The sequence below is a fragment of the Planococcus citri genome, chromosome 3 (assembly GCF_950023065.1).
Source record: "Planococcus citri chromosome 3, ihPlaCitr1.1, whole genome shotgun sequence".
Lineage (NCBI taxonomy): Eukaryota > Metazoa > Arthropoda > Insecta > Hemiptera > Pseudococcidae > Planococcus > Planococcus citri.
Window position 1 is genome coordinate 30,755,757 of NC_088679.1, and position 22,113 is coordinate 30,777,869.

General features: G+C 33.0%; 2 protein-coding genes across 2 annotated transcripts in view; one reads left to right on the forward strand and one right to left on the reverse strand.

The window, feature by feature from the left end:
* LOC135838653 (neuropeptide Y receptor type 2-like) overlaps positions 1-22,113 on the forward strand; it is a 147,097-nt gene that overhangs the window by 44,902 nt on the left and 80,082 nt on the right. The window lies entirely within an intron of this gene.
* LOC135841075 (uncharacterized) lies at positions 14,132-16,464 on the reverse strand. The gene is made up of 2 exons (XM_065357877.1): positions 16,324-16,464; positions 14,132-14,504 (listed from the first exon to the last, which is right to left on the reverse strand). The coding sequence occupies exons 1-2, from the start codon at positions 16,333-16,335 to the stop codon at positions 14,208-14,210; spliced, it is 309 nt and encodes a 102-aa protein (XP_065213949.1). The 5' UTR covers positions 16,336-16,464; the 3' UTR covers positions 14,132-14,207.

Below are 22,113 nucleotides of genomic sequence, written 5' to 3' on the forward strand. Positions count from 1 at the left end.
AGGGACATCACTTGGATGATTCAAACGTTTTCTTATTTTTGACAAATTTTTCAAAATTGGTAAATTTCGAGTTTTGCGGAGCACGTAGCGCCTTCATTTTACAAGATAGGCAACTTATCATAATAACGTTTTTTGTTCGTCTACTCGAGTTGCATCTATTGTGAAATTATTGCCCACGCTTTATTTAACACCCTGTATTTATGAATAATTCAGATATCATCATCATCGGTTCTGCGATACGAATCTTGTTTCGAAAAAGTCGATTGAGTAACAGGTTTAATGGTTTTGGTATTTTCAATTTATCGAGTATTTGTTAATAAACTTACTGTGAAGGTACGAACAATATAGCTACTCGTATCTCAAAGAAGGTGTCATAATTACGAAACTGTGCGCTAATTCAATTACTCATCATCTTGTTGTACAGCAATAGGGTGATCATCTGGAACACCGTTTTGCCAAACAGTGGCATATGCGGATACGAGACGAGAGTATTTCGAAGTACTGATGCGGTTTTGCGCCTTGAAAATGAGCTCAAATCCTCAAACAATATCTCTGTGTACGCTGTGTAAACCAGTTGCACGCTTACGGATGATTAACCAAGTTAATCGACCTATTAATAATGTGTAGGAACAATTAATTACGAGCTCGTTGGGTATTTACTTCCTTATGCATGCGGTTGATTATTGGCACGTTTTTATTGTACACGCTACAATGATGAGCATTTTATTAAGACAGCTTGACCGTTATGTGAAAGTACATATGGCATAGGCATCGGTCAAGGTGCCCATCATCGAGCATATCGAAATTGGATGATAAGAGAATTTAACCCATCTGCGTTCCTGATTTTGAGACCATATTATTGCCCATCCTTGCTGAAAACATCGTACGAGTATAATAAAATCTTTCGTGTTTTCAAAAAAATGAATCACAACTATCTGATGAGAAATGTGATTTTTTTTGCAAGGCTCTGATTTTATTTTAAAGTGTATATCTTATTGATGAAAAATTGAGATTTTCTTGGACAAAACATCAATTGTTAAGTGAACCTGAGGAGTGAATTTTCTATTCTACGAAAAAAAATAAGAAAAAAAAGCAGAATTATAATTGTGAGATGTAAAATTTCTCATTTGTACAATGCTACAAGCAGAGGCGTAGCCGGGGTGGGAGCACCCTCCCCCCTTGAGCTCAGGGCCCCCATTAACATTTGACGATTAAAGTTTCTCCACTGCACATGCATTCAAAAACTCCCATTTTTTTTAACCCCTTGAAGAGTCCATTAGTCAATTTGGGCTTAAAATTGGTTGAAATAAAAATCCCGAAACGGGAACTGAAAAAATTTTTCCAATCCTGAAGTCGAAATAAAAATTTAAGAAGAACGAAACTAAAACAAATCCAATCCAAAAATGAATAAATTTTGATCCCAAAACCAAAACCCAATCCCAAAATCGTATCGGACCCATAGCTCTGGTAAAAATATGTCGTTATTGATAAATTTTGAAAATTTTCGGTCTAGTAAGAGACTTATTTGACAACTTTTTTAAAAACATAATAGCACATTTTTGAAATGTTTTGCCCTTGCTTTGCTCAAGCTAAGTAGGTACAGTTTTTCTATTTATAAATTTCTGCACCTGTTCAAGGTAGAGGTACACCTACTCCCTAACTCTTAAAAATGTCGAATGGAATTATGAAATTGACTTCTTGTAGAAAAAATCATAATTTACTGGGTAACACTGCATGGATTATAATTATTTTCAAAAACTTCGGTCCTGGCTTCGCTGAGACCTGTTCATTTTTCTTTTTCAAAATCAAACTTTCCGAAAAATCTATTATTCAAACTCAAAAACAATGTACATGTAAATCCAAAAATAAACTCCTCTAATCGATAAAAAAATGGTTTTTTACTTCTCAAAACACGAAATTTCGAGAGCTTTTGCCCTCACTTTTTTTGGGCTTTTTTGCTTTTCTATTTCAAACTTGAAATTTCTAATATAAAAATCATTCAAATTCTGAAATTTTGAAGCCAAAACAATCAACCTCCTCTTATAAAAAAAAAAAAAAAAAACATTGTCCTTTCACATATTAAGTAAAATGAGAATTTTCAAAAGCTTTTAATTGCTCTCGTTACGCTCGGGCTATTTTGTATTTTTTTCTCTTTCTGAAATAATTGAAGAGTGATATTCCAAAACTCGCTTTGTCCATTTTCACAACTTTTCAGGAGAGAGGAAAAACAGTTTCCCTTTAAACGGGTAAATTGGCTTTTTAGGCGAGTTTAGCACTTTATTTGGGTGGATTTATGATGTAGGAGTGTAGGTATACATTTCATCCACTAAATACTGCTGAAAAAAATTTCAATAAAAATGAACAAAGCGCGTTTTGGAACATTATTTTTTTTTTAATTTTTATTGAATTGGCTATTTAGGTGAGTTTAACACCTCATTTTGGTAGGTTGATGATGTAGGAATGTGAGTTAATACTTCATCTACCAGGTACCACTGAAAACCCAACTTTGATAAAAATGGACAAAGCGAGTTTTGGAATATCACTCTTCAATGATGTACATTTCTCACAAAACCAAACCCCCCCTCCCTTCAGATATGCTCTGGCTACAAGAAGTCTTTCCTTTCGAGATATTCAGGTACCTACTACTTACATATTACTTTCAGTAAGAAGTAGGCGGTCAAACCTTGGGTGACAATTTCCTGTTTTGGAACCTTTTCCACAAACCATTTTGTATTTATTTCATGATTATCAGATTATGGACAGCTTGTTGTTGAAATAGCTCCTTAAATTCTTCAACATAAGCGACAGTAAAAAATCAACTCATTTTTTCAAGTTTTTGATTTTTAAATCCATTTTTTTTTTTTTTAGCTCGAAAACATTTTGAAACTGGTTGTAAAGACTTGATGAGAGAAGAGGAAGTAACTTTTGGTGAACATTTCGTTCTCGTCTTCTCGTCTGTGATTTTCTACAGAACAGACAATTTTGAAAATTTGTTTGTGAATCACCTGTGCTTAATTGACTCAAAATGTGAAAGTTATGATTTGACGGTTAAATTTTCTGCTACTCAAGTGGATTACAACACATATTTCTGTAGCCTTTTTAATGCATCGCAAAAAAGTAAACTTTTGCAGAAGGCTTTAAGGCCAGCTCAAAAAAAGGGGAGTAGGAGAGAATCTATTTTATTATAAATACTGAAATTAATGTTTAGACTTTTATTTAAATATGTATTCACTTTATTTGTAAAAAATTAATAGATCAGTGACTCATTTCCAACATTTTCAAAAATCTGGTAAAATAAAAAAAAAATCAACTGCGAAGACGAGGGCATTTTTGATGTACATATTAATTTTCTCAACAAAACGCCTCAAAAATTCCAAAATATGCGATTGAGTAATTTACAATTGGAAATTTTTTTCCTGGGTCTGCCTTAAAAAATTTACCTTTTTTTTTTCATTTTATAAAGAGAAGTATTCGCTACTCGAACCGCCACAAACATTGTTGAACCGGAAAAAAAGGAATCAAAATAGGATCCAAAAATATGATCACCAGGGAAAATTTCAGGAGCTGAAATTAATTTTCAATTTTTGGTAATTTATTTTTAAAATTTAAAATTTGGCCAATCTCTCATGAAAAAATCAAAATTTGATAAAATTGACATAAAAGCCTGAAATTTGGTTTGCACCCTATGTTTGATCTCACGAGTCGAATAGTGATGGTTTCGAACCGTTCTGGAGCCTGCAGGGGATTTTTGGATTCTCCAGTTTTCGAAAAAAAGAACATACGAGAGTTAAAATGAAATTTAGCATCTTTAAAATTCAGATTTACCAACTTCGTGACGCTTTCGATTGGTTTGGGCACCTTTCTGTTTTCAAAATCTTTTGTTCCAGTTGAAATCTGAAATTTTCTTCAGCGATTACAAAAATCCGCTCGAGACTCTAGAATGGTTTGAAACCATCACTAATCAACTTGGAAGGTCCAAAAATAAGGCATAAAGCACATGTCAGATTTTTCTGTTCGCGAAAGATGAATTTTTCAATTTTTTTTTTTTCAAAAATAATCCTTGGAGAAAATTTGAGATTTGAGCTGGCACAATCGAAAGGATAGTAAATATGTATGGTGAATCTGGATTGGTTTAGTGCTGAATTTCATTTTCATCCTACTCGTACTTACAGCGTTTTTTTCGAAAATTAAGTATCCGTAAATCTGCTGGAGGCTCTAAACGGTTTGAAACCATTACCAATCGACTCGATAGGTCGAAAATACATACATAAAGCACAAACCAACATTTCATCTGTTTATGTCGATTTGATCAATTTTTTCCCTCATAAGAAATACCCAAGTACCTATCTTCGTACGTATTTAGAAAAATTCGCCAAAAGTCCAAAAATGAATTTCAGCTCCTAAAATTTTTACTCATGAAGTCATGATCCTCCCTGGAAGAGAGAAGAATTGTGACAATGAGCTCTGCGATTTTCCAACACAACGCCACTAGTTTTATCAAAAAAAGAGAGCAGCGAATAAATTCATGCCACACGCCACACCACCACCGGATATTATTCTTCTATCAAGTATTTCAAAAAATCTGACGACATTCGAGTGACCTTCGTCTCGACCTAGTAAATGAAAAAAATACCTACTTTCCAAAGCTCGAGCTTTTGAAAGTTTGTAAAATTTGTGAAAATTAATGAGCTATTTACTTTCAGAACGCTTTCTTAATTTCATTAGCACCTTAAGTCGAGAGTAATTTACCAGCATATAAAAGTGGAAAAAGAAAAGGGGAAACAACAGCATTGAGAAAATCTCAACATTACTACGTAAAGGCACGCTTAATTTCCCATATTTTCTTCTCATAAAGTAAATAAATTTCAGTCTTTTTCACCCTTCACTACTCCGAGAGAGGTATTAAACCACTTTTAATTTATTTAGTCTCGCGAGAGAAACACGAGCATAAATAAGAAAAGGTGCGTAAATTGATGAATTTTTTGATTACTCGAAAGCTTCAAGTATAAACAAACGTGTCCGTGATTTAAAAATCTGGATAAGGTTTTCACGTAGGTACGTACGTATATTGCATTTTAGGGAAAATGTCTCCGCGTAATAATTAATGTACAGAAATATCTACAAATATGTACGTATGCGAGTACATAATTTGTATCAGATACACATCCATCATTCATACTCGAAAGGTAAGTATAAGAACGTTTTCCAGTTAGGTATATATAAGATAAGAATCGATTTCTTCGTTAATTAAAATATAACCGCTACTAATCGTCTTATACAGGGTAATAGAAAGACGTTGAAGTTTATCTCACCTGTATTAAAATCTCATCAACGCGTTGAATAAGTTGCATGCCATACCTTAGCAAGGAGCTACAGTAAAGAACGAATCTTCGATATCGTTTAGTATCAAAACCACTAAAAAGTCTCCTCTTCTTCTAATCTGAAATACCAATAAAATATACGACGGTAACTAAGGCCGACGTTGACGGAGCTGTATACTCGAGCTTAAATACGTATTGGCAAATAAGGACAGATTTATTAATACGAGACGAAACGCGAAACGCTCTCTGCGATAAAATTTTCATCAGATATTGGTAGCATCAGCTGAAAATCGTCGTTTTATGCGGCATATACTACGCCATCGACATACACGAGTATATGCTGCGTCCAGTTACAACCTAACGATATTTTTCAATGAAAACGATCGTAAAATACGTCTTCTCGTCGAGTATTTCAAAATAATGACCGTTTTATACATACTTACAGTAAACGAGAATTGTAGCAGTACATACGAAAAACGATACCATGTGCCATATCAATGTATCAAATTTTATAAACTTGAAGATGGGTCGACCATGCTAAGGTTATATTCGCCGAGTACGTGGAATTATTATACGAATATAATATGTGAATATACCTGTGACTGGAGGCAGGTGGGATAAAGACATGAGATTCGGTAGTGGAATCGAAATTTACTGGATTTTATCGGACAATGACAGCGATCTTGCAAAAGCTCGAAGGATATTTCAAATAATAATAATGGCGATAAGAAATATAACTTTCGTGGATGTATTTTTATTATTATTTATTATAACATTTAATAAAAATAACAAGAATTATCAATTTTTATCAACCCTGTTTGACCCGGGATATTTCCTCGAATATAAAATTTTGGAGGGAGAGGGAGAGGAAGGGTTAACATTTTTTCAGCTTTTTTCCATTTCTTGAATTTTTAGACTTTTCCTCTATTTATTATCAACAATCAATTGAGAAAAAAATCTTAAAAATTCAAAACTTGAAAAGAAAGGGATCAACACTGGAAATCCAATGTGAACTAATCACTGAAACATTCATTTGATAAAAGAAAATTAACTCAATGCCACTACAAAAAAAATTCTAAAATCATTATTAAAAAGTAAAATTTATTTGAAATCACAAAAACTTTGTTTCAATCATTTGATAAAATTCATTTGGAATCTCTGTAAATAATTTCAAAAAATCTACATAACTATTTGAGTAAAATCGATTTTTTGTTTAAAAATTTATGAAAAAATTTCATACTGTAATTTGTTACCAATTTACATGCATCATCAAAGGGTGGGTGGGGGGGGGGGGGTGATTTTTGTTCATGTGCGATTGTTCCTAATTTGCCAAAATTTATGAAAATTGAGATTGCGTCCGATTTACATATTCCCAAAAGGTTTCCATCTCTGCAGCAGGAAAAGCGATAACTTCATAATGGAACATTAAAGTAAGTCTCAGTGATGCAAAAAAAAAAAAAAAAGTTGGCGTAAAAATACGAAAAACTTGGAAATTGATGAAAAATGTATATTTTACGATTCAGTACACTCGTAGCTTGATTATAAATAAGTATCGAGGAAAATGTGTGTAGAAAAGCATAGGTATATTTTCAATTCAAAAGAAGGTAAAGCTTCATGAAAATATGATCAAATAAGGACTGGTATCTATTCAATATAATATTTGTACCTACGAAAGAAAAATATCGAGGAGTGTGAATAAAGATGAATATGTCAAGTATTGAGTTTTTTCCATTCAATGGCCGACACATTCTGAGCCGATAATTCCGATATGCGTCGAGTTCATTTCTTCAGATTTATTTTCGCAAGGTAATAACCAAGCACCGAGTAATCTTTTGAAAATTACGTTTAAATATCCGGCGACTTGCAGAAACTCATTTCACGCTCCCAACCATTTGAAAAAATTTACAAAAACTAGAGCACTAAAGTGCGGAATACCTTCCGCAGTGTGAGAGAATTTTCCAGCAGAACTTGTCTCTTTCCACCCTTCCCTCAATACTACAGCAATAAGAAACTTGAAATGTATTTTTTTGTGTAATGCATGCTATAATGTAATAGGTTCACCTAGCCTATGTCTGTATGTATGTTATGAGGCCGTTTCGTAAAGCTGAAAGAAAAAACCAATAGACCTTTCGTGTACGTATTAAAGATTCGCCTCGGTATTATAAATTAACGAAGTCAAACTAAGAAAAGCCACCACCAAGAAAACAAGAGTGCTGGAATGGAACTCGTGAAACATGAAATTTTACTTAAAAACCCGGAGTATTTTTTCTGCCCTTTTTTTTCTCGCTCTCTCGTTGACTAAGTTTTATACACTTTGCAATTCAAGGTGAAGTGTATTCATTTTGTAAGAATTTATACAAACGCACTTTTACACTTGATTTATTTTTGCACGTTTTCGGAGAAATACCTACCTCGCTGTCAGAGCGAGAGTGAAAAGCGAGCGAAGAATCGTTTTGGGTTTATTCAAAAGATGATACCCGTCGTCGTCGTCGCAGGTGTTGGAATTAAAATATGGTACGCGATTTTGAGAAACGGTCAAGGAAAGAGAAGAAATTTTCCGAATACGGCGTTTTTCTCGTGTTACGAGATGGAGTTCGTCTTGAATATTTCATCGAAATAATGGCCGATGTTGATGTAGCAATGAATGAAAATGTGTTTATGTTTGGCGACAAATTCTTTTCCAAAATATTTTGCTTTCGAGATGTATTTTCCGGCATTTTACAATATTGAACAATTTATTATTGCAGAGGAACCACTCAAACTAACACACTTTTTCAATAGTTTTCAACGAAACCAAGCTGGATTGAAAGACCATGTTTTATCGAGTTTTCATCTGGATTTTGGGCGTTTTTTTAAATCTTCTTTTTTTAACACTTCTGAGATTATAAATTCACCAATCTTTCAAAACCTCAAGACTTCTTTTTCTAAGTAAAATCCAAAATCCATTTTCAAAAGTTGCTATCTGGGTAGATTCTTGTGGATTCTAAATCTTCCAAAATCCAGATTCTCTAAAATTTGCCAAAATCCATGTAAATGAAATACCTAACTAGTTATTTCATACATTAACGAAAAAGTATTTAATGCAAGTAAATTGTTCACAGTTCACCTAGGTAATGCATGAAGAATCTAGTTATTTCATGAAATTGCTAGGTGTCATCAGTTAAATCATGAAATGAGCTGTTAGAAATGATTTTATTACAAAAATATGGTGTTGACCATGATAAAAAACATTGGTGACAAAAAAAGCTTCAAAAAATTGAAAAAAAAATTATTTATTACAGCACGCCACCATAGAAAGATCCCATTTTGAAACTTGAATGTTTTGAAGAAACATCAAAAAGTACAGCTATGGAAATTTTTTCAGAATTTTAATGTGAAAATAATGGAAGGCCCCCCATCCGCCCCCTGAGGGGTTAGTGAAATTGAAACACATGACTCAAAAACGTTGGTCGAATTGACATAGAATGACCTTTTGGCTTTCTGTGATTATTAAGGAAAACTCTATTTGACATGATGATTTGAGAAACCTCAACTGGAAGGGGAGGGGGGTTGCAGCAATATGAGTTGAATCACAAACAAGCACAAACGAAATAAAAACGATTTCATAAATTTTTCCCCCTTAATTTACATTTTTAACCCATCTTCCAAAAAGTCTCTTTGTCGTTTTGAACTTTCTGATTTACAGCACAATTTGCAAACAAGTACACCACATGGTGCTTCGCAAAATACCTATCTACCTAACTAGCAAGAATAATAACACTGAATAACGCATCATTTATGTGTTCTAGCTTTGGATTAAAACATTAATTTCTTACTTTATCGCAGTTCATTCATTGAATTCACACTTTAACTAAACACACCTTGTGTATGTATGAAATAACTAGGTAAAGTGTAGAAAAAATTCGATTTCACACTTTTCCGTTAATGTATGAATTTCATACATTACCTGGAGTAAATACTTTAACGGTAACATATACCTACACTTATGACTTGCCCACAAACAATGATGTATGGTGACTGCCACACACTCTGATCTGTCTGTTGACTGTAGCTACAGAAAGACTGCAAAGTGCCATTGATGACCCTCACTCATGGACAGAAATATGGTGTGTGAAAATCAACCATGACAATTCTGAACATGTAATATTTTCTTATCAAACATCAGTTATACACCTGTATTCCTAAATGTGCAAATAATAGCCCAGTTGGCTGAAAATCTGCTTTTATGCGACATAAAAACGCGGGCAGGAAATTTAACACTTTACACCTATGCTTTTTCTGCCCATTAATCAGCGCGTATTTTATTTACGCGTAAAAATCTGCCATTGATCAATATTCTTGGAAAAGTTTTTGGCACCAGCGGGGATTGAACTCAAGTCCCTGGATCTGTGAGTGGAATCCTTGCTACCTACACCACCAGAGAACTTGATAGATATGAATAAATATTTATATACTATAGTTTAAAACACACGCGCAAAATACCACATTTACATGCGTTTTTCAGCAAATACGCGAATAAATACGCTGTAAAATATTTGCGTAGCGTATTTTTGTGGCTGGTTTTTTCAACGTGCAAAAATAGCCACATAATTTAGAAGCGTAGCGGCTTTACACGATAAAAATACGCTACAAAATATTCTTGTGGCGTGTTTATCAGTAGAAATTTTTTTCTGCTGTGCAGAAAATGTAACAACCTAAAAAGTCACTTCAAAATCACACCTGTGAATTGCAGCGTGATTTTGAAAACTGTAAAATCTGCTGCATGGCAGCAGTTTAAAGTCGCGTTGAAGTGTAAAACGCCAATTAAACTGCTCTTTACCGCGTATTTATTGGCAGAAGGGCAGATTTTCACCCAACTGGGAGGTATCAGAAAAACCAAGCGCAAAGTACATACCTGGGTATACACCTGGACAGAAAACTTACACAGAGAACCCATATTGAAAAGAAATGATATGAAGTCAATCTAACACTGTGTAACATGTCATAGCTACTGAGTAAGAAAATGTCACTTCAGAATAAGCTGTTGATTTATAAAACAATAATTAAACCAATTTCAGAGCTGTGGGTCTGAAACGATCCCAAAACTGGAACCAATTAAATCCCAATTCAAATCCAATCCCAAAACTGAATTCGTTATTTTTCTTGATCCCAAAACCGAAAAAATCCTGGAACTGATATAGTAATGTTGAACCCAAAACAAAATCATTTCAGCTTTGAGATTTCAATTTTTGCCTTTTTCAGCGATTTTATTTTGATAAAGAGTAATTTACTTATACCTGCTTAATAAAAGTTATGTGACAAATTAAGCAAAATATGCATTTAATCAAAACATCCCCTTTTTTAGATCCCTTGCAGGTTCCATAGGTCAATTTCAGCTTAAAATATGGTTGAAATGAAAATCCTAAAACTGGGACTGACTCCACCCAGAACTGAAACAATTTTTTCAATCCCAAAACAAATCCTGAAACCAAAATGAAAATTTATGAGAACGAATCCTGAAACAATTGCAATCCCAAAATGAATAAATTTTGATCCTGAAACCAAAACCCAATCCCAAAATCGTTTCAGTCCCACAGCTCTGACCAACTTGGAGTTGGACCTACGGATAGAGGTCTATGCCCAACAGAAAAACAGTGATGACAGTGTAACTAATGGGTAAAATTGGTTAGTGGCGGCAGCTGCATGTGACGTGCTGGTGATGGTGTGGCCCATGTCGATGCAACAGGACTCGAAGTATGCTGAAAAATGAAAACACTGAATTTTCTTTGTTTATTGTTTATGTGAGTGCTAAAAAGTGAATTTTTTTCAGTGTAAGAAATCTTTTTCTAAAAACATTGATTTCTAATTTTTCTATAAAATACAAAGAAGTGACTAAAACCAATGAAAACTACTAAAATCAACAAAAAAAAGACCCCAATGCCGACTTCATTCAGTTGATGTAACATTAGCGGTGGCAGCGAAATTTGGTGGCACAGACCTCTACCTACAGAGCACCCTTCTGGTGACCAGCTAAAAAAAAGTAACATTGAAAAAATACAGTGATGCCAGAATAAATGGCTGTGTTAGGTCACCTGTGCACCCTGATTTGTTTGCAATGATCAAGTCCATTGTGACCTCAAGACACCTAGCATCCCTAATAGAAAAAATACTAGTAGTAAGTGAAAATACTACTAGTTTCTTACCAGTTATTACTAGTAAGTACTGCTTTACCACTAGTTTATACTGGTTAACTGATAATTTATCAGTACTTATTACTAGTGTGTACTACCTCACTACCAGTTCATACTGGTTCACTGCTAATTTATCAGTACTTACTACTAATTATTACTGCGTCACTACTAGTTCATACTGATTCACTGCTGATTTATCAGTACTGATTACTAGTTCGTGCTGGATCACTACTAGTTGTTACTGTTCAACTATCAGTTCTTATCAGTTCTTAATGTCAGCCAATTCTCCCTTCTCATTATTCATTTATTTTATAGAAAATGAGTGGAAATACTATAAACAAAAGCAGTGAAATGTGGGATAGGTAGGGCTAGGATTTTAAGCGCCTTCAGACACGTTTCATATGCTATAAAAAAGCAAGAAAAAGGCAAAAAAAGTGCTATCAAATCCCACCATGTTTCATATTAAAATGAAGGTTTTATTTTCAAACCCAGTAAGATACCTCCCTTGAGGCCTTGAATATAATGCACAACATTAACCAAAATGAACTAAAAGAAGAAAATGAAAAAAATGAAGAAAAACTGAAACTAAATTAAAACTATAAAACTTTTATTTTTCAGTTTTTTCTCTCATTTTTGAAATGATTTATTTTTTCATTTTTTTTTTTCAAAAATGCGCAAAAAGTTGGTGAATTTTAGTATTTTTGGAAGTAGGCCTAATTGCTGTAATTTTACCAATTTTTTATCCAAAAAGTGCGTCAACAATGAAAAAAAAAACCAAAATAATAAGCAAAATTCTCCCCCCCCCCCAATAAAAAAAGCACTAACTATCAACTTTCACCCTTTGTCTCAGAATGAAATCAATTGCAAAGAAAATGTACCTATTTATGCCATATGGGGTGCAGCTAGAAAAAAAAGCATTATCATAAAAATCCTAGCTCTAGTGATAGGTATGAAAATTTTCATTCCGGAAGTAAGCCGCAAAAAAATCATGACATTAAAAAATAATGCAATCATTTTTTCAAAAATACAAATTAAATTGAAAAACTACATTTGCGATGGGTGTAGCATGATAAAATTTTGTTGTCATCATACATAAGCCCAGCGATAGTGTATGAATAACAGGAGAAATATACTTCATGAAACAATTTTGCTATTCAAAAAAATTACTAAGTCCAGAATTAAAGCAATTATGTTGGCCTTTTAGTACCTATACTACCAACAGCGGGGATAGCCAAGTGGTCTAGGTAAGTGTGTAACTGGTTGTGAGTGACTGACTGGTCCTGGGTTCGAGCCCTACCTGGGGCAAAAAATTTTTTACTCTCAAAATTGATTTTTAGGATGGGGTTTCCTAGCACTGTGCTGTACTAAGCTTGTTTTAATGAAGAAACGTAGATTCAGTCATTAATTAATTTAATTAATATATTTTCACGCATTTTATGAGGGCAGTTCAAGAACTATTTGATCAGTTCCAACTACTAGTTAACCAGTTTGAACTACTAATCAGAGTGCCAAAATATCACTAGTTACAACTAGTTCTTTTTTTTTCATTGAACTACTAGTATTTTTTCTATTAGGGATATGATAGAAGAAATATTCTTAAATTTGCAATAAGATACCACCAGCAACTACCAAGCCACCCAAATGCTAAAGCAAGACAGCTAGATGGCTGATAGATGCACCGCAAATTTGATGATTAAAACGATGTAAAACACATGACCTAATACTATAAATTTAAAAAAATTTACTTCAGATAGGTAGTCATCACTAGGAAAAGTAATAAAATGATGATCATAAAAACATGTAGACTGTTCTAGAAATTATCTGCCAAAATTCAACTGTGGATATAATACTCGAGGAGGCGAACAAAATACGTTAATATGACTGGTTGCCTATCTTGCAAATTGAAGGAGCCACATGTTTTGCAAAGCTAGAAAACCAATTTTGAAAAATTCATTGGAAATCATAAAATTTTTGGATCATTTAAATGATGTCCATATAACCCATAGTACTCGAGTGGACAAATAAAAAATATCATTATGGCTAATTTCCGATCTTCAAAATTGAAGGGGAAAACTTTATGCAAATTTTAAATGTTCAAGTTGTGTCTGTGGCTTCATTTTGAAGATAGGCAATTTGTCATGATAATTTTTTTTGTTCAATTTGAAGAAGTTGCAGGTATTTTTGGGCAAAAATTTACTGATTTTGAAAAATTTATCAAACATGAGAAAATTTTTGGATCATTTGAATGACTTTAAGGAGAGAAGTATTCCAACTGGCGCAAAAATTTCTGAAAGGAACAAAGATGAATTAATTTTGAATCTTCGTTTTTTAATTCGCGAACTGATTTTCTCCAAGTTCAACCGTCAGTTTTGAGATATGAGCTTTCAAAATTGATTAGTTTCGCCCGAAATTGTATCATGTATGCGTGAATTGAACTCCAAAAGTCCCTGAGCTGGAATTTCTATTCCAAGCTTGACTTTTTTTCCCATCACCAATCGCTCAACTCAAGTTCCAAGTAACATAGAGAAAAGGCTGGCTCACTCAAAGCTTCATTCGTTTATGATGCTAGAACATAATTTTACCTATTCCTTCCTATTGATAAGTTATTATTAATAAGTCAACTCCAAATAAACGAGATGATTTGCAAACGACGAAAATGTTTATTTATATACACAATATGGTACAATACCTATAACTTAAACCGTTGGAACACATCTTAACCGTAGTAAGCGAAAGGAGTATAAGCCGGAGCAGCAATAGCCTTAGCATAAGGAGCAGCAACGATCGGAGCAGCGACTCCGGAGTACGCTAATGGAGCGGTGTATGCAGCTGGAGCGTAGGCGTATGGGTAAGCTGCGTATGGGCTGGCATAAGGAGTAGCATATGGGTAGGCAGCAGCATATCCGAATGGGGTAGCGAATAATCCACGTTTATTTCTTCCTTCAGCTGGTTTCTGTTGTTCTTCGGCGGCCAAGCAGAAAGCAACCAAGGCGAATAAGAAAGCAACTGTGATCTGTGGAATGAAAATCATTTTATTAATTTTTTTTTTTTGGCAGATAGTTATTGGTGGTGGAGATGGGAGGGGTGGGTCCAAATTTTTCACGAGAGTGATCTGAAATTGATCTCTTTACCTTCGTTTTTATATCTCAAAGTACATATTTCTTTACTTTCGAAATAAGCTTGTGTAAAAAATGAAAAATGGTTCAACAAAATCAATTTTTACGAATTTTTTTGTGATTTTAATGTACGTCGAAAAAACTCCAACAGTTGTAATTAAATGGCGAATTTGATACATTTTAGTGCATTAAAATACTATAGGTACGAGTAATATCTACCAAATGGTAAGTTGATGTCAGTAAAATGTTGAATTACGAAAAAAGTTTTAAAAGCTTTGAGATTTCATCGTAACTTATTTACTTGAGTGAAATGTTTGTAGCTCTCACGCTCATGGTAAAAAATTCCATCTAAAACGATCATTTTTGTACGATGCAGTGAACTAGAAAATGCTACGAGGTGTTATCAGTTGATATTCGTTGTTTTTTTTCAAGTCATTTACTGCATTGGATGAAAGAATACACGTCGAGTTCATTAAACTCTCAAATAGAGGTACGTTTAATAATTGAATTTTAAGTGAAAGATGATGGAAATGTGCAGTAAATATGAAAAATTTCTCATTTCAAAATGAATAATATTAAACTCTATGTTGTTTTTTACTCTTGAATAACTTTTTCAACTAGGTATATGATTATGAGTGGAATTGAAATGAGAAAAAAATAAAAGACTCATTCGAAACATTTTGTAAAATGGAATAAGTTAATTCATAATTTTTTTCTTAACAGAATTTCTTCCCTTTTTACAATAAAGAATGGTCCAAATAACTGATTTCAATTCATCTATAGTCTGAATAATTTTCAACCGCGAAATTTCACGTTAGTAAAATCCACGTCTTTCGCAAACATTCGAAAAAGTCTACGTTATTTTTCCAAAACTCCCGAAAAATGTCACCAGAAATTCTTATTTATTCGACCGACGATTAATTCGTCGTTCGCAAACGTCATGAGGAAATGATGAAAAAAATTACGCGAGAGCCCAAAAATAGAAAACATTTCAGTTTTCCCGTCTATATTGACAAGCTCAGCAATTTACACAATGTCAAATAAAAACATGTAATTTTAATGCCGATGGTTCTGGAATTGATCGAGCCCACGACGATGTATTTTTCAATTCCCCCCTCCCCTCGCTTCATCGTCTTCCTTACTAGGTCGCAAACAGTCAACAAACTGATTAGTTTAAAATGTTAATTCGAGTCGAAAACAGGCCAAAAAATTCCACCACCGCATAGAAGTCTTTGCACGAAGAGAATTTTTACTACGTTTTCAGAAATGAGATAATAAAAAAAAAATGAAAAATTGACAGTTTCGAAAACAAAGTTCTCCAATTTAAAGTTTCATGTGTTCTTGTATTCGAGTTACGGTGTTTTGAAGGTATTTGTACCTTTGAGTAGGTACGAGTTTGTGTAGTATTCCTATCTATGAATTTTGTATTAAACCCCTTAATAGTTTTAAATTCGTCGAGTTAATCAAAATAGACACATTTTGTAAAAACATAGCCGTCATTTCCTTTACTTATAATATAGCTTGCGAGGTAAACTTAAACTTTATACAACACTATGTGTAGCTTTTATGGCGGAAATATCTACTCGTGCATTAGTCGAATTCACGCTACGACGAAGCAGCTTTTAAATTAATCCTTATCATAGTATACAAAAAGTTTACCTAAGCTAGAATCTATTCGTATTCTATACAAATTATTAATAAGATGGCGTAATTTACCTGGAATTTCATTTTGAATGGATTTGAAGTGTGTGTGTTCGGGCAACGAACGAAATACTCGACTTGAAAGCGAAATAAGCGTACGAAGAAATGCTTCGAATTGAACTGATACTCTATCGGTGCTCGAGACAGCTTATATACTCAATCTAATCGAAAAAATTACCCCCCAATCGAATAAAATTTAACATTCAATAAACGAAAAATAATTATCTAATATGTTACGACATTTTTTTCCCCATAAACAGCGCACATTTACCTTTACACGTGCCAATTCAATAAACTCTGGCGTACTTCGGTACTGTAAAGGATAAGGATTAGTAATTACGTATTCATAGCGAGATAAAAAGTTCGATACCCAATTAACATGTACACTACCTTCTTCTGTACATGTTGTAAAAATAATATAAAAAAATGTTATCAATTTGTATTCAATATACACGGTGACCACGTTTATCTTCTACGTATGGGTTTTCTTAATTCTATTATATAATTTAACAACATCCATAATATAGCGTATACTCGTCTGCGTTTTCGAGGAGAGACACCTACTTAAGGACGTATACATTGATCTTAATTTCGATCTGATCTTCACGTAAATATTGGCGCTATATAGCGTTGGTGTTGAAATCCCAGCCTGAGTACCTACTTAGTTAGACGTTCCTACGAGTACTTGTTATCTATGTACTTACGCGGATATTTGGCAGGTCTCCTAAATTCCGTAAGGTATAGAGTGAATTTAGGTAATTGATATGTCTAGTTTTGGCGTCCAATAGCTTTGCAATGAATACGACCTTGACCCAGCAAAGATTTGTCACGCAGCAGACAGACGATGACCGTGTGCCTGTGCGTGTAGGTAGGTATCTTTTGTTGGTAATTGGTTATAGAACGATTGACAATTACCTTATACCTACCTAGTTAGGTATTTTGCTGATGAGGCAGAATACCATATAATTTGGCTGATTATTTGATTTTTTAAGGTTTTGGTTTCAATATAGGTCTTATCCCAATGAGTTGGATGATGAGATTGGGAAATTCTAACCATATCGAAAGAAGACTTATTGATGATGTTGATATCACACACACCCAATATGCCTTCTTCCTTGTTTTAAAGAATGTTCTAACAAGGGAACTTCTCGAGATGTTCGATTACGATTGAAACGGGACCGCGATTTTTGGAAAGACCATGGCCATACCCAAAATTTCAGCTCCTCAAGTTGATTCCTCGATTCTTGACGAATTTTTGAATATTCAAAATTGATTATTTTTGGCGATTTATGCTTCTTTAAAAAAATGCTTATCTACTTATTCAGTGAAGATGATAGCAATTGGTCATGAAACTTTTTGATTTCTCCAGAATTGTAAAATTGCTCCAGATGGTGTGAAAATCAATTTGAACTGCCAAATATCGGATTGTGACTTTTATCCTCGACCTGTTTCAAGGATTTATCCACATTTGAGCTGATTTCGAGAGCGACACTTCAAGTGCATTTTTTGACTAACATATTTCATAAGTGGAGATCTGGAGAATGCTCATCAAAAAAACACACTTGAGGTGTCCACCTGGAAATCGACCCAAATACGCATAAAACTCGTTGAATAGATCGAGGATAAGCTACAACTCGATTTTTGTGGCCCAAAATAGTTTCTACGTCTAAAAAAAAAAACCATTCACTACCAGCACAGAAAACTTTTATGCTAAATCAAACATGAAATTCTAAATTATCGCAGAGAAATTCATTCTAAAAATCACCAAAAAACGTAACTAAAACTTAGGTACTGCAAAAAATTAATTTTGTCATTCCAAAAAAAATCCCAAAATGAAATACTGCCAAAAAAATGAATCCTAAATCAGCAAAAAGAGATGTATTTAAAACTACAAAAAAAAATCACTCATAACCCCCTCTCTTCCCCTCAAAAAATCATTAGAATTGAATTCAACACTTGTGCTCATACGCTCAGTGAGTTCATGTGACTCTCATGTTTTGAAGCTTTTCTTGTGAAAATGATTACCTTGAAAAGGAAATTGCCCTTTTGCATGCATATTGACAGGTACATTTCAATTATGAATGATTTGAAATCAATTTTTTTTTTTTTTTTAATGATCAGTGCCTGTGTTTTTAATTGTTATTTTTGATATCCAGGTGAACAAATGAACTGAATTATACGTGCTAAGCACTTAATAACTGATTTTACGACTGTTTCAGTTTCTCAGAGGGATCATATGCATTTCTGTAAAAATTCATGTATCATACATTATGTAATTCTGAAAATGATTTGAAATTTTTTCATTTTCAGTCTAAGTAAATTCTGAATATTGATTTAAAATTTCATAATTTAGAGCCAATGCGGAATTCAGAAAATTGATTTGAAATTTTATAAGTAATAAGTATGCAATCAATGAAAATTCTGAAAAATGATTTGAAATTTTGTTAATCAAAAACAACGTGAATACCAAAAATGGATTAAAAGTTTTGCATTTTGTAGACAAAGGAAACTTTGAAATTGATTTGAAATTTTATAGTAGGTAATATGAAGACAATGAAAATTCTGAAAAATGATCTGAAATTTTGTCGTTTTTAAACAATGTAAATTGTGAAAATTGATTTGAAATTTTGTTGCATGAAAACAGTGGGAATCCTGAAAAATGATTTGAAATTTTGTTAATCAAAAACAATGTGAATTCTAAAAATGGATTAAAAGTTTTGCAATTTGTAGACAATGGAAACTTTAAAATTGATTTGTTTTGTAGTGATATGAAGACAATGAAAATTCTGAAAAATGATTTGAAATTTTGTCATTAATTTTTAAACAATGTAAATTGTGAAAATGGATTTGAAGTTTTGTTGCATGAAAACAGTGGGAATTTCGAAGAATGATTTAATATTTGTTAATTGGAGACAATGTGGATTCCAAATTCCAAAAATTGATTAAAAGTTTTGTAATTTGTAGACAATGTGAACCTGAAAATTGATTTGAAATTTTGTATTATGAAGACAATGCCGAACTGGAAAATAATAATTTGTTATTTTGTGATTTACAGACGATGCAAATGAGAAAATTATTCTGAAATTTTGTTATTTGGAAAATTTGCGAACTGTGCAAAGAAATTTATAATTTTAGAGTCAATGAGAATTCAGAAAATTAAAATTTTGTAATATGAAGACAATGATAATTCTGAAAAATTATTCGAAATATTGTCATTTTTGGAGCAATGTGAATAATGAAAACTGTTGAAAATTTTATAATTAAGAGACAATTCGGAATTCTGAGAATTTATTTGAAATTTCAAAGAATAAAGACAATAAAAATTCAGAAAAATTATTTGAAATTTTATTAATCAGAGACAATATGGATTCCGAAAATTGATTAAAATTTTGTAATTTGTAGACAATGTGAACTTGAAAATTTACCTGAAAGTTTGTATTATGAAGACAATGCAGAACTGGAAAATGATAGCCTAATTTGTAATTTTGTAATCTAGAGGGAATGCAATCACTGAAACTATTCTGAAATTTTGTAAAATGGAAAATATTCAAACTCTGAAAAGCAATTCAACACAGGCAATGAGAATTCAGAAAATTGTTATGAAATTTTGTAATGTGAAAACAATGGAAATTCTGAAAAGCGATTTGAAATATTGTCATTTTTAGGGAATGTGAATTCTGAAAGTTTATTCGAAACTTTGGAAACTGATTTGAAATTTTATAAATTTTAAAATAATGCAAACTATGAAAAATTACTAGAAATTTTTCAAATTAGAGACAATGCAAGCACAGAAATTCTCTGAAATTTTGCATCTAATTCGGACGATATGAAAACTCAGAACTCTGAAAAGCAATTTTTAATTTAGAGGCCATGAGAGTTCTAAAAATATTATTATTTGTCATCACGGTGACAATAATCGAGTCACCTATGTACTCGTACTATGTAATTTTGGTTAAAGCTATCAAAAGGTAGATAGATATCTAGCTACGCACACTTTGCAGCTAAACTGTCCAGTTTCCCTTTCTTACGAAATTATCCGATTAAAATATGAACTAAAATTCCAATTGCTCAGACAATGGTATAGTTTGAGAAAACATTTGGGTATAAAAAAATTACTTCTCTCAGACTTGAGACCAACAGTGTAGTACACCACTGAAAAAAACTGTGTATTTCTTCCAAACATTTCAATGTTTTTTAAAAGGAAAAAATGGCTATTGATTGCTTTCAATTCTACTCTGAAAAAAATCATAATTCTGAGAGAAACAGAAAACAAAACGGAAATTTCAAATTTCCAACTCTCAAACTCGAGTAGTTATATTAGCTGAACTTCTTTGATTGAAAATAGTTCTTGAGCGGAAACGAAAGTTTACCTGCTTGAAAAATTAATAACTACATACTTGAGTTTGAGAGTTGGAAATACTTTTGTTATAACAACATTTACTCGTATTCAATTTTAAATGCTGAATCCATTTTCTCATTTTTTTTGCTTTTTTTAAAATATTTTTTCAGTTCTTTGAGTTTTAAAGTTGGGCAAAAATTCATAATGGCAAAATTTGTTCATTTTCCAAAGTACTGCCCATTCCCAAGATCAAAAATACGTTTTTCTCAATTTTTTTCCAAAGTTCGGTTGCTCCTTAATTTTTAAAGATAGGCAACTTGCCCATCTAACGTTTTTTTCAATTCGTATACCCGGTTACATCCAAATCTGATGTTTGGACATCCACTCACCAGATACCTGTATAGTGAACTAATTTCTATAACACCACTACCGCTGGCAACACGAACATCCACTCCATGTTGTATTTCGCTCGACGCGACGTTTAGATTAAATTAATAAATTGTAAATTTCTCAACGTGAGCAAAACCTAACTCATCGTTGTTGACGGGTCTTCCAACTACAGAGTAAAATTTTCAACGAGCAACAAATTAAATATTTTGAAAATTCCTAATTCTCACCAAATAGGTACCTACTTATTTTCGGTCTGAACCGTCTGAAAGATCTCACGAATACAGCGCTGCAAAACGATATCTTTTGCGGTTTTATTGAAAAATGAACTTACGTCTTGACGAATTTAATTTCATTCGAAAAATTCACACGTTTCCCAGATAATATTGTTGCACAGCTTAATACGCTGAAGGTCTTTATGTAACCTTATACGAAGGATTCGAGAGTCGTATAGAGGTACATTGGTGCGAAATTTTATTAAATAAAATGGGTGAAAATTAAATACGTTTTGACGACACGACACGCTATAATATTTGAAAATGGAAAATGAAAAACATTACGTCAATGTTAAACATCACAATGGTTATTTGGTCGTGAATACTTACCTACATTAACATTTAATATAAAACATACAATTTCGTGAACTTCGTTTCACTCTCAAGCAGGTAGGTAGAGGTAGTAACCATTATTCGAATAATGTAAAAATAATAGTATAGAAATGCACTCGACGATGGAAAAGATTGCGCAAAAAAATTGAGAGAAAAAACGATTTATTAAGTTGGCACACAAAAGGAAAGAGAAAAGGGGCTCACTTCATTAATTTTTTTAATTTTCCGGTCCACCAATGAGAGGAGAGACCGTTGGAAAAGCGAGAATAAAAAAATGTTGTAAAGCAGTCGATTCATCGTCGAGGCACCCAGTCTCCGCGTGTAGAATAATCGACGATGCGAAAGATTCGTACTGCGAATGATGTACAAATAAAACCACCTACACGGTTGATTTGATTTCCAAAGCGACTTATGAACTCGAAATCATCTCTTCTCTATCCCATAAACGCATACATGGTTAGAAAATACGCT